At 34.0% G+C, this 13,722-nt stretch overlaps 1 protein-coding gene across 1 annotated transcript; it reads left to right on the forward strand.

The window, feature by feature from the left end:
• Positions 1 to 4,197: 4,197 nt before the first annotated feature.
• On the forward strand, positions 4,198 to 5,201 carry LOC147402272 (uncharacterized). The gene has a single exon (XM_086441623.1). It carries the CDS (start codon positions 4,486 to 4,488, stop codon positions 4,819 to 4,821), a length of 336 nt encoding a protein of 111 aa, XP_086297749.1. The 5' UTR covers positions 4,198 to 4,485; the 3' UTR covers positions 4,822 to 5,201.
• Positions 5,202 to 13,722: the final 8,521 nt, after the last annotated feature.

Genomic DNA, 13,722 nt, shown 5'->3' on the forward strand with positions numbered 1-13,722 from the left:
GGACCTTGCATCGCACACCCTGATAGTGAAAGTATATGAGGACCATAGATTTTTTTTTCTTAAAATACAAGTGAAAAAAGCATTTATAGTTCCTGTCCACTTTCACGTGAAGATATGCCATATGAGGTCTAAACTTGAGGTCAATATAGTAGAACTCCAGAGGAATAATGCTGAAGTGACATCAAGATTGGACCTCACATCACACACCTGGACTTCAATCATAAATCCTAAACCTTAAAATCTTAAAATTATCCAAAATCTCTATAAAAATATTTATTTTTAAATAATTTTCTTTAAATAAAAGATTGTAATTTATATTGTTATGTAGCCGGTGACATGGATTTATCTTTTTAATATTTCATTATTTTTATCGACAAACTTATTTTTATTGCTATAGTTCATAAAATTTATTTGTGTTTCCCATAGATATCTACTGTATTAAATCCAATCGGCAATCACTGTTTTTTTTCCAAAATTACCCATATAGTGCGAAGTCACCGTCAATCTAAGATAAGGCCAATCTTATATCTAGGATCTCTCTCCACAATTATTTATAAGGTTGCTTAAATTTTTAATATTATCAAGTGTCATAAGTATCCATGAATGTCTTTTCTTGTTCTTAAAAAGTTTTTTGTTCCAAATTTTTAATCGGGTAAATTCAGGTTACAAGTTTCGAGATGGGCTGATGTTTTATGAGGATGATCTCCTAGCCATAGAGATCATCCTCACCAAAAATCAGTCAATTCAAATTCGAACCCCGTCAAAAGTGATTTACAAAAAATCATTGTCACATTTATATATATATATATATATAACCCCCTCTGACACACACCCCCCATACACACCTTGAAATGGCATGACTAGAATCATAGTTTCTTTTTCTTGAGATATACAGCTGCACATATTTATGGGGATGTACAATTGTGTATCTCGAGGGACCAACATATTTTGTCCTACATGGATGAGAAGTTTCAGAATGAGTTGAGGAGATCATCTTTACAAAAAATCAATCCATTCCAAAACTTCTAACTCATGTAAAACAAAATATGTTGTGGCGTTCAGAGGCCCTAAAGAAAGTCAACCATTTTTCCAAATATGTTTTCAATGTATGGGTAAAAAGTTTCGGGATGAATTGATTTTTTGTGAGGGTAATCTCTATGATGAGGAGATCACCCTCACCAAAAATCAGCATATTCTGAAATTTTAACCCCAACAAAAGTGGTTTACAAAAATTGGATAGTCCACAATTCTTCCACTTATAAACTACGGTTAAAAATTTCGGAATGAGCTGATTTTTGATAAGGATGTTCTCTTCACCATAAAGATCATCCCACAAAAACTCTACCCATTTCGAAACTTCTAACCCCTATTTTAAAAAATGTTTGACTCCTTTTAGGGCCTTTGCACGCTTCTTTATATATATATATATGGGTAGCGTTCAATGGCCAACTTTTTGGCATACTTTTTGGCAAAACATTTTTCAAAACATGAGTTAGAGGTTTTGGAATGGGCTGAGTTTTGGTGAGGATGATCTCTACGGTGAGGAGATCATCATCACCAAAAATCAGCCCATTCCAAAACTTCTAACCCCATCAAAAACAGTTTACAAAAAATGGACGGTCCACGATTTTTCAGCTTGTAAACATGGGTTAGAAGTTTTGGAATGGGCTGATTTTTGGTGAGGATGATCTCCTCACCGTAGAGATCATCCTCACCAAAAATCATCCCATTCCAAAACCTCTAACTCATGTTTTGAAAAATGTTTTGCCAAAAAGTTGGCCATTGAACGCCCCCCTATATATATATATACTCTCGAAATAACACACAATCTTGATCATATAAACTTAAAATCCGTCGCTTGAGAATTACCCTCGATATATGTATTATTGGGATGCACTTAAAATCCCAATTTTTGAATGTCATGCTTACATAGTGGGCATCTTGTATTGTTTCCAAAGTCAACCTAAAGAGTGTTCTAAAGCAAATGTTGGTGTGGCAATAGAAGCTCTCTGAAAAAATCATATGCGTTGGAGGACCCATTTGACTACTTCATCAACTGGAAATAAAATTGACTAGTTATTCTTTTTTAATACATGATGGAGACCTCCTTGAATATGTATCTAATTATTATAGGCCTACTTATATAGTATATAGATACATTTATAATAATAGTTTTTAATAACCAAAAAACTATTTTAATAATATTTGCATTTGATACTTAGATATTATTCAAATTCCAATAAACCCAATCAATCCAAGTATGCCACGTGTCTAGATTCTAGAACTAACTTCATAGCCCGATAAAATTACCATTAAAGAAAGAAACTTTCAAGGAAAATCTTTAAAGCATGAAATCCATATCAATAATGAATGATAAAATTAGGCCATGAGCAGTCTCTTCTTGTCAAAAAGGGAGGTATGGTGTTCCCCACAAACATCACATTAGCACGTTTAGTAAAGTTGCTTTAAGTTTCTTTTGTGTTTTGATCGACTTTTTAGATGTAGCGACTAGGGGTTTTTTTTTCACTCTTAAACGTGCTTTCGTGCGTAATTAACGCTTACTATTACTAGGATATGGTTATATAATAACGTAATAACCGTTTTATCCATATTACAACATCATCGTCATCGTCATCAAAATCTCATTATAAAGATTTGGGATCGACTAAACAAATCGTGTTCCTCTATTCAATTTTGACTAAAGATATCAGATCAATATTCATTTTAGGAGACGACAGGATTTTAAATCACTTACCAACCCTAACACAACCGTCTTTAGGGGTAGAGATTATAAGGAGCTAGTGGGGACAATTGCTCGCACTCAAAAAAAAATTCCCCTCTTTTTATGCCTTAATTTGAGATTTTTAACTAAGGACATTGCCCCATTTGCCTCCATTCCCTCACCTCCCTTAATTTTTTGATGATGACATTGCTCCTTGACTTGGGCCTTCTCTCATAAACTAATTGAAAATTATCAAAATACCATTTTCTTCAACTTATAACTAAAACCTTTGAATTTTCACCCCCAAACCATTCAACTTGAAGCTCTTTAACCTTACCCTTGACTATAGTTTGCCCCCACTACAAGAAAATCCTGGCTCCACCCTTGATTATCTTCCTTTATCTAGGATTGGGACCATTAATGTAATGTAAATGAAACACCATGCGCACGGAATGTCATGTATAACTGTCAAGAAAAAAGAAAGGAATGATTGATAGGTATCTCTTACCCATAACTAAAAAAGAGAAGTTTGAGAAACCATCTAAGAAATGAAAATACAAATCACTCTCAAAATATTTCAATCAATGTGGAAATATATAAAAACAAAAAACAAAAAAATGGATCCAGATCTCATCACTTCGGACACTCCACCTTTAAAACATAAATGACATGTCCATGATATTTCATTACATCGATTTCATAGTTTACCATAGTTGGAGTCTCTATGCTCTCAAGGTTTCTAAATGAAAATTTTTAATAAAAAAAAAAACTTTCTTTTATTTTAATTTTGTAGTTTATGATTTTATATTGCCAATTTATATCTGATATAGATGATAAACATGATTTAATTTAATGAATATCACGATTGATATTATAGAGACAATCCAAAATCAATGTGATTTCTCATTAAAGAAATTTTGAAAACGCCTCAAAATGGTAGAAGATCATTATGCCGAGATCAAATAGTAATGCCTTCATCTAAATTTTCGAAATCCTAAACATAGGGGACATGCCCCTGAATATATCAATGGGACGAGCAACGGAAGGAGCAGATACGAAGCATAACTCTACATAAAATTGAATGTAAGGACATGATTTATTCAACCAATCTCAATGATCATGATGATGAACCAACGTGATTGGCTCGCAGATAGATCAACGATTGGCAGTTAGAAATTGTTGTCCCACTCGAATTATACTATAGTTTGCTCCATAGGAGTCAACTAGTCAAGTCAACAGATGCATGAATTCCACCCAACCAAAACAAACCAACCCTTGTCCAAAAGCCAATAAAAGTGAAGCCAACTTCAAACATGCTTTGATAAAGCCTAGCCAAGCCAAATTATTCAACCATGTCAACCCATAGTAACAGTCAAAATAACATGGTGAGTGGAGAATCTAACTCCCAAACCTCTCTAATTGAATATTAAATACAAGAAAAGGGCAACCATGATACCTCCCCCAACCACATTGTCTCATTTTCAACTCCCCATGTTCCTTAGAACATGGAGAAAATTATGGCAGATTTCCCTACCACAGTCTCCTCCCCTCGTAATAAAAGCTCTCATTTCTGATCCAACCCCAACTTCTTATACCATCAAATAATTAGTGAGAAAACAATAATTTTTTTGTAAACCCAATTTCCTCAATATGATTACAGTCAAGTCAAGATTGAAAAACCGCCTCAATTGTCAATAATTCACTCATAACTTTTCTTCAAATCTGTTGACACTCCTTCAAGAAAAATCCCACAAGTAGAGACAATGGAGATTGAATTGGCTAAGTGTGAGTGTTGTGGATTGAAAGAGGATTGCACCCAAGATTATATAACTGAGGTTAAGGCAAAATTCGATGGGAAATGGCTTTGTGGTCTATGTGCTGAAGCAGTTAGGGATGAAATAAATAGAGGGAAGATGTCATTTGGAGTAGATGAAGCTATGAAGGCTCATATGTCATTTTGTCGAAAATTTAAGTCGAACCCAGCGGTTAGAGTCGCCGATGGGATGCGTCAGATGCTCCGGAAGCGGTCCGGGGACTTGTCTTCTTCACCATCAAAATCTTCTTCATCGAAGGAGTATACAAGATCAACTACTAGGTGACGAATCGTGTTCAATCTTTACTAGTTAGAGAGATAAGGAAACCTCTTTTGTGTAGAAATAATAGTGTCTTAGTATCTCTCATTTCATGGCTAATTCTCTTCTTTGTGTTGTACAGAGGGTGTTATTTCAAGGAGGGTTCATCCTAGTTTTGATTTTGCTTAAGATGGTTGTGTTCTACTTTCAATCTTTGGGAAGAAACATAGAATTTTTATGGGAAGTAGATCTTAATAGATAACAACTAAAACTTATCAAAATAATTTTTCTTTTCTAATATACAACTTATTGAATGAATCCAATCACTCTTTAGGAAGAAACAAATAATTTTTCATGGAAATTAGATCTTAATATTTGAAATTCTTTTAATTGTACCAAAACAAATTCTCTTTTCTTTTCTTTTCTTTTCTTTTTTCTAATAAAAAGGTTATTCAACAAAGTAACCCATTTTTTTCCATGTTTTGAGTTATTTCTACTGCCTTTTCTCTTCTTCTTCTGTTTTTTTTTTTTTTTTTTTTTAAATCTTCCTTGCTAGTCATGCAGTAAGAATTTGTTTGAGCATGAATACCAGATTTTCTTTATAATTTTTTGTATGAGATTTTTTAGGATCAAAAGCAGAATGTACAAATAGAAGTTAGCAAAAAATGGGAATTTTCTGGTTTTTCAGTTGATTTCAGAAGAAAAAACAAAAAAGGTTTGGGTTTAAGTCAAGATGTGTGGATCTTGTACTCCTGGGAGTTGAGTAGCTTCCCAACTGCAGGTCTCTTTTGTAACACATTGGACCCTATTTCCAGACCGGGCCATGAATGTTTATCTCATCTCTTACAAGACCTAAACACCAAAAATCAGCCTGATTGATGATCTTTAGCCATCAGATGTGGAAGTTTTTTTATTTGCATCATGGACTAGGAGCCCACCTTTCACTGGACCCACGTGCCAAATTTCATCCTGATTGGTGATATCTTGCCATCAGATTTGATTTTTTTTCTTTCATCATGGGCTTGGAAGCTATGTTTTACAGACCTACAAACCAAAAATCAGCCTTAGGAATCCTGAGGGGACTTTGTTTTTCACTGCGTTTATGTGATAGCCATTGATTGTTTCCTCGAGATATGAGTAAAAAGGCATCTACGGTTATGCGCACACCTTCACATCTGAAATGTGAGAATTGCAGTAAATCCTAATGTCACCCCAGCATTACGCTCAGCCTTATTGATGACTACATTGATCAATTTTTATTCCATCAAGGCCTTGTTCATGAAGTCTATGATTTTTTAAAAAAAAAAAAATTGCTTGAATCCAATGGTTGGAAATCATCAAAAGGAGACCAAGAGTTGGATAGCTTGACACTGTTAATTCCCTTTAAACAAAAATCCAATTTGCTTCAGCTAAACTAACAAAAAAGTGCTGAGTCAACTCTATCGAGTTGACAGTCTGAGTCACTTAAAGAAGGCAACCCAAAATCAAAAGGAAAAGGGAAAACTGAGTCGGAGTTTCAGGGATGAAACAATACAAGAGAAAGGTTTAATGTCATTGAGAATCATTTCAAGATAATAGAGAAATTAAAGGATTACTTAGAAATAAATTCAAAATCAATAATATAATTTTTATACTACATAAGGATGGAGAAATTGAAGAAGAAGTTTCTCACAAAATTAGAATTAAATGGTTTAACGAAGGTGTGTTTCTGGAGTACTATGTGACATATAATTCAATCAAATTCAGTGAAAATTAATTACACAATAGTAAGACTAGCTATGTTTTATGAACAAAATGTTTGGCAGTGAGTCAAGTTTGAGAATAGTTGAGATGAAGATGTTAGATATACGAGTGGAAAGATTAGGAAGTAGAAACAAATACATCTAGAAGAAAAAAAAAAAATGAATAACTTCAGTAGAGTTTAAATTAAGAAAAATTCAATTAAGATGCTTTGAATGTGTTTACCGAATGCCGATTATATTCTTAACTTACAAGAAATAAAATCTAAGCCCTATGGAGAGTCAAGCTCTTAGCTAACAAAATTTGGGCCTTACACTCTATATATGATAACATTCACTTTTAATTCACCTTTAGATAAGCAAACAAGTTTGTGGACAAATTTGCTTCATTGTTAACTACTCAAGACATTAGAATCATTTTAACTTCTGATTTTCTATCTGAGATGAATTCCATTATAAGGGAGGATGCCTCTGAGACCCCCTATGTGAGAGTTTAACTATTTTTCCTCTTTTCTATATATTCTGATTTTCTCTTTTTTTTTATATTCTGGTCAGATTACTCTTTAAAACAAAAATAAGAAAACTTACAAGAAATATTCAAGTTAAAGATCTTAAAAGATGAAGTGAAAGACTTAAAAGAACTTAGATAGAAACAATGAAAACATATATGTACATACTGTCAATAACAAAGACTCGATCTTTGGGAAGAGTGTAAAGGAGGAATAAGATCCGTTTAACTGACCTTAAATCTTTGAGACAAGGCTTTGTAATTATTTATTGTATAAATATGTGGTAGGGTACCCACGATCGACCCAATAAATAATCCAAGAAAAATAGAGCCCAACCCACCCAATTGGGTTCGGATCTTTCATGTAATTAGGTACCCATTGACACCCTAGAATGGAGATAGTGTTTGAAAATTTTGATGAAGGCCCTTCCTTGTTCCCATGATTGAAAACCTTGTGCTTTTTGGGGGCTTTCGGCCCAAATAAAAAAATTGGAAGAAAAAAATATTCAAAATTTCACTATATTAAATCACCAAGAAAAAAATTAGGTTGTCTTACAATTGAGGGGTAAACTTAATATCACTAATTTAATAGGGAGTATTTCTAAAATACCAAGAGAGAGAAAGAAAGAAAAAGAACCATTCGCACTTGAATGAAACTCATGCAGTGAAGAATGTCCCAGAGGAGATTAAGTTCACTACTACAAGAGTCGTTGAGCTTGTAATTCTCCCTCATATACGTTAGTCTTCTATTTGTTTGGACCACGACAGTCTCAATGTAGGAAATTTTTGATTAATGGTCCACAACTTGAACGACACGAATAACATTTCTAAAAAATTTCACTAAATTTCGACCAAATAGGAAATTTATTCAAGAAAGTCTCGAGTCCACATGTGAGATACGCTCATGCCACCTATTTCATGGCATGTAAAGTACATTTCTCTCCAAAACAAAGTAAAACTTAAAAACTTTACCATCGGCTATACTAGAATAAGTGTTATCTTATAGATCACTTGCAAAATAAAAATATAAAAAAAATTAGCATTTAAGTAAAATTTATAAATCTCAACCAATAATTAGACTCTCTAATTCTTGTTGTAGGATTCATAATTTTATTGTACTTTGTTGGGGACAAGAATTGAACTCAAGACCTCTTGAGGATTAGTTGTGTAGAGATCTTTATTAGCAGTCTCTCGTTTAAATCTTGAAACTTTCATGAATTTTTCTTTTTTTTTCAATGAAAGAATTATTCTCCGGATTATTAAACTGTTCTAAATAATTCACAAATTTTAAGTTTGAAAATAATAAAACGCGTTTTTTACAAATTTTGCGTACGAATTTTATAAAACTCAATGGAAAAAAATGCTACTATTACTTGTTGTATGTTACAAGGTGTAAACTTGTAAGTTGTGACGTATGACACAAGTCAACTTTGAAGCGGTCATGCTTCGAAATTTTGGAAGAATCCACCTTTTTACATGACAAATGTCTCATTTGTCTTTAAAAAAATAATGACATGCCTTTTTACATTTATTTGATATAACACCTTAATTTTTTAAATTGATGATTTGTCCTTTAACTTTGGTCTTCTTTTTAAAATCAATGGAACAATAATCTTAATGTCCTCATTATCACCACCACTATTATCCCCAATTTCATCATCACCATCACTATCATATGGCCGGATTTTTGGTTTTCGAATTTTTGAAATGAAACGGATAATACATGTTTGAAGCATATGTCGAATATTTTCTATTTATCGAATTTTTGCAATCCAAAATCAAATAGAGCTCAAATTTTTACCATATTCTGAACTGCTAACAAGGGTAGAGATTTCTTTATTTGGTGTAATTTAAAGTTGAAACTTTTTTCTTTTGTGTGTAAATTGAAAATCAAATATTCTCTTTGCTTTCTTGATTATAAGAGTTATAGAGAGAACCTTTCAAAATTTTAGTCCCACGTCAAATAAATACAAGACTATTGTTCAACTAATAAAGGATCATACTCTACCTCTTTCTTAGATGTGAATGGGAAAGAGAGTGGGCCTTACATACAGATAGGGGTCCAAAGTACCATGCGACTGCAGTCCATTATATTTAATGGTCAACCTATCAAAAAATCTTAATTTGCACACGACGTGCACAATAACACACACGCATGTGCACCAGCTTTGGGGTCTTTTTGCTTAAAGTTTCATTGACTTTTTATTTTATCTCAACCTTCAATCTCCTTTATCTATTAGAATAAGAGCTTCCATTCTTTAATGCGTTTAGAACATTGGGGTTCTCCAACATTTAAAACAGGCCAATAAAAGGCCAAACGGCTAGCTTCATTATTCTTTAGACCGTTGGGCTTTTCTAGCCCACTGGGTTTCGTATGTATAAAAAGGGTTCTTGCCTTACCGTTTGACATATACAAAATCAAGTTCTGATCTATTGTTCTCTCTAAAAGAGTTTCTCCTTTTTCTAATTAACATTTTATTCTCCTTTACAAATATCCGGTTGCTTGTATAATGTTTGATTGTATCGAGTTCAACGTAGATAGAGAGAGAGAGAGAGAGAGGGGGGGGGGTTGTTAGAATAAGTCTATATATGTCCTTTTTAGTCTTTTCCTCTACTATGATTATGTAATACCTTTTAAGCCTGATTATGGCTAATTAATGGATTAACCTTTTTTTTCTCCTAATTTCAATTTGGTATCAAAGCCTCTCTCTCTCTCTTTACCTCCATCGATCTTCCACTCCTTTTGCGACAAACCCATTGATTACTCTTCGTTAAAGCAACACACACACTCGTCTTCAATTCGTATCACCCCTACAGGGGTTCTCCGTCACGACACAACCCTATTGCATCATGCGATAGGGAGTTCATACCTGTTCAGAGCCTGCGATCAGGCTGTGTTCACAACAATAATGCTGTTTGAGGATTACGACACCTATAGTGGCTTTGTCTAAGCCTTGTGACATCCATAGTGGATGTCTTCAAGTCTTACGACTCTGAAATCATCTTTTTTCAACTCTTGCGATCACAGTCTGCCTTGTACGGCGTTGGTAAGTGACTGTTTGAACCCTGTGATCACAGCAGATGTATGATTCTGGGCAGGCGACACCAGTAGGTGGCTGCTCTAGTTCGTGCGACACTTGTGGGTGGCCATCTGGGTTTCTTTATCACAGCAGGTGACTTCCCTGTCCTGTACAAAACAACAGATTACTGTTATAAGGCTTGAGATCATAGCAAGTTACTTCTGAGTGTACGGTTAGTAGAGAGTGTGATTGCACTATGGATTCAGTCTTAAGATGGTGAAATTAGTTTTAAGGATAACGAATTCTTTGTATCTCTATCACCGATATTTTCTTCAAAAACACAAAATCAGAATTCTTCAACAATTCTTACTCTCAACTAATTGGTCAACCCCCAACTAATTACAAAAATAAGGATTTATAACAGACCAAAAGGGGATCCCAACGTGCCAAACCACAAACCATCACAATAAACATTTTGGTGTAGTTATGTCCGTAGCCTAAAGTACACTTTGTCCAATGAAAACAGCGCATGTGGCCACCCAACATGGTTTCCTGTCAAGTACTCTTATTTGGATCACCACTCAATAATAGTGGGCACAATAATTTATTGAAGTTTAATCAAAATTAAACATAAGATAACTTCAAATTCTTTTCACTTATTTTTTCAGTACATTTCTTGTAGCTTTCCATAGCAATTTTTTTTTTTTTTTTTTTTTGGATGTTTCCTACACATTTCCAATAGGTCGGTATGAAGCACTAGAAAATTTGTGGGAATTTTTTTTTTTTTTTTTTAAAGGATAAATGTAATTTTCGGGTGTATAATTGTCCATTTACATAGGAAAATCATTTTTCCCCATAAAATAATTTTCCTTCTTAACTAGAAAATATTCCCCCTCCCAACCCATAAGGAAATGATCTTTTCATCAAAATAGAAAAATTCTTATGTTATTCTCTCATGATTCTCACTATCCAAAAATTAAAATCCAAACCTCATTTTGATATTTTCTCACTTGCAATGGCAAACATTTCTAAATATATTTTCTTATAACAACTTTCCCTATAAATTAATTTCCCTTGAAAATGTTTTGTTTGCAACCATGTACACCCCTAACATTCCCACTTACAAGGAATATTGTGTGAGATGTTGAATTCCTATCTCCGTGCAAAATATTAAAGAAATGGAAAATGCTCAAGTAATTTGATGAAAAGCATCTTGGTTTTGTACACACATCCACGTCAACAATGTGAGAATCAATGTCAATTTTAATGTTACTCCAGCACAACTCAAAAGAAATACAAGCTAATACGAACTATATTATTCTAGATTAATGCTGGAGTAACCTCAGTGGGGGACATCTTGACGTGGTGCTGCTCACATGCTCATAGATGTGTTTTCTCCGAGATATGAGTAAAATGCATCTATGGATATGTGTTCTCCACCACATCAAGGTGTCCCCCGTTGAGGTCATTCCAACACGACTCAATATACTAAGGGTGGTGTCTCGACTCCCGAGCAAGTGCACGGTGAGTGTAGTATCCTCCTCGGACATGCTCCTTGTACAACCCAACAAAGAACTAGTGAGGGCCGAAATGGAATATCGCATGTAGTATTGAATCGGATTTGAAGCTCTTCATTATGTTTGGAACAAGTGACCACAAATTCCGCTTAAGCACTCAACATGCAGTTATTCATTTGTCCCCGTCGTTCCTTGGAACTCAGTTACTCTCATATTACATTGCCGTGTTATTAATGTTGTCCTTCCTTTCTTTTGACGTGTTTGATGTACCAGTAAAGTCAAATCCAGGGGCAGAGCTAGTAAGGAGCTGGTGGGGGCAATTGCCCCCACAGAACTTTGAGACACCCCTATACTTTCAACTAATTACATGCCCCATTTGTCTCAACTCCCTCACCTCTCTCCACATTTGCCCCCACAACCTCATCTCCCTCCAATTTTTGCCCCCACACCTTCACCTCCCTCCATTTATATTTTCCAGCACAAATAATTTTTTCACTATTCAAAGGTCTTCAACTATACAACTAACCATAGTTTGCCCCCATTACAAGAAAATCCTGGCTCCGCCCCTGATCAAATCCTTCCGACTTTGCCTCTTCCTTTGCCCTCTTTGGTGATGTTTTGTCATAATCAGCAAAACTCCTTCTCCTCTTTTGGTATAGTTTCTCTTTAGCTGATTTGGGGTTTACTCGAACTTCTTTGTTGGATCGGGATCGAGTATTTGCTTGCACACCTATTTGAATTTGTTACAAAAGCATGAAAAATCTTAAAGATAATGATTTAATCCACACCTCAATTCAATTCAGCTATCACATTTATTTCAATTTAAAGAAAAACACATTTTGATCAAATTATAACATTATTTGGATATTATTTCGACACCCCATGTTTGACGTTCCTTTTGTGAAAGAAGATAATGCTTAAAAAGAGAGGTTCCTGCAAAATGATAATCACTTTGGTAAGGACTTGTGTACTTTTAAAGAAAACCTTAGCTCAAAGCCAAAAATCTAAAAGAAGATCTCAACCAAAGAAAGACTTTGGTGTGTGTGATCCACACACCTATGCCTTTTGCGAAGGATCTATGCACCTTCCTAGCTTTTTCCCTAAAGCATCAATCTACCTTCCTTCTTTGGCTTATATGAGGACCTTAGAAACATAACTGGACCTCAATCTTCTTCTAAATTACAACATGCCCCTATAGATCTCAATATATCAAGATAAATGTTAAAAGTGACTTACTTGAACACTGTGTTCAATATTGAGCTAACCTGGAGATGTGCACAAAACGATAAATGCTCTTTCTTGAGATAAGAGTTAAAAGTATTTATGATTTTGTGAACATTTACATGTCAATTCAGTGTCGAATGAAGTATCGTGCAAGGTCTTTAGCATTGTTCAAATATCTAATCATCCATTTATTATTTTATAAAGTAGCATATTTTATTTAAAGTCGTGTTGGAGTGATCTCAAGATTGGACCTTATATTATACATTTTGACGTGTAAGTAGATAAGAATCATAGATGCTTTTTCACTTGTATATAAAGGTCCAATCTTGAGGTCAATTCAGCATTATTTTTTTTTTAATCATTTACTAAAAATTTTTAAAAAAAATTATTTATTTATTTATTTTATTTTTACAAAAATTCTATATGTAAAATATTTTAATTTGGAAAACAGTAAATATCCAAATCCTTTAAACTAAAGTGGGTGTTTGTTTGCTACAATAAGTCTATACCCAAAAGACTATCACCTCGACAAGTGACACAAATTTGTTGCCAATTCTTAGTCTCGTGGAGATGCTTCCTTTACACCTATTTTTTACTACTACAAGGTAAAATAATCAGCTCTTTTGGGGTAGCTATCGACTTAGAATGAACTTATAATTGTAACCAAACATAATCGAAATGACAATAAAACAACTTATATTGTGATAAGGAACAATTAGAGGAGTAAAATCATTGAGAGGGTGTTTGTTTGCGAAGATAACTATATTTGAAGAGGGTTAATGGACAGTAAGTGTTAACCACTCCCAATAAAACATAAATTTAGGTTGAAAATCCATTGCCCACTACCCCAATAAATGCAGGACTTGTATGGTTGGAAAGTTAATTTTATTCACCAAAATTTATATTGTGTGTGATCGTCT

The sequence above is a fragment of the Akebia trifoliata genome, chromosome 5 (assembly GCF_017979445.1).
Source record: "Akebia trifoliata isolate Shusen 1 chromosome 5, ASM1797944v1, whole genome shotgun sequence".
NCBI classification, from domain to species: Eukaryota; Viridiplantae; Streptophyta; class Magnoliopsida; order Ranunculales; family Lardizabalaceae; genus Akebia; species Akebia trifoliata.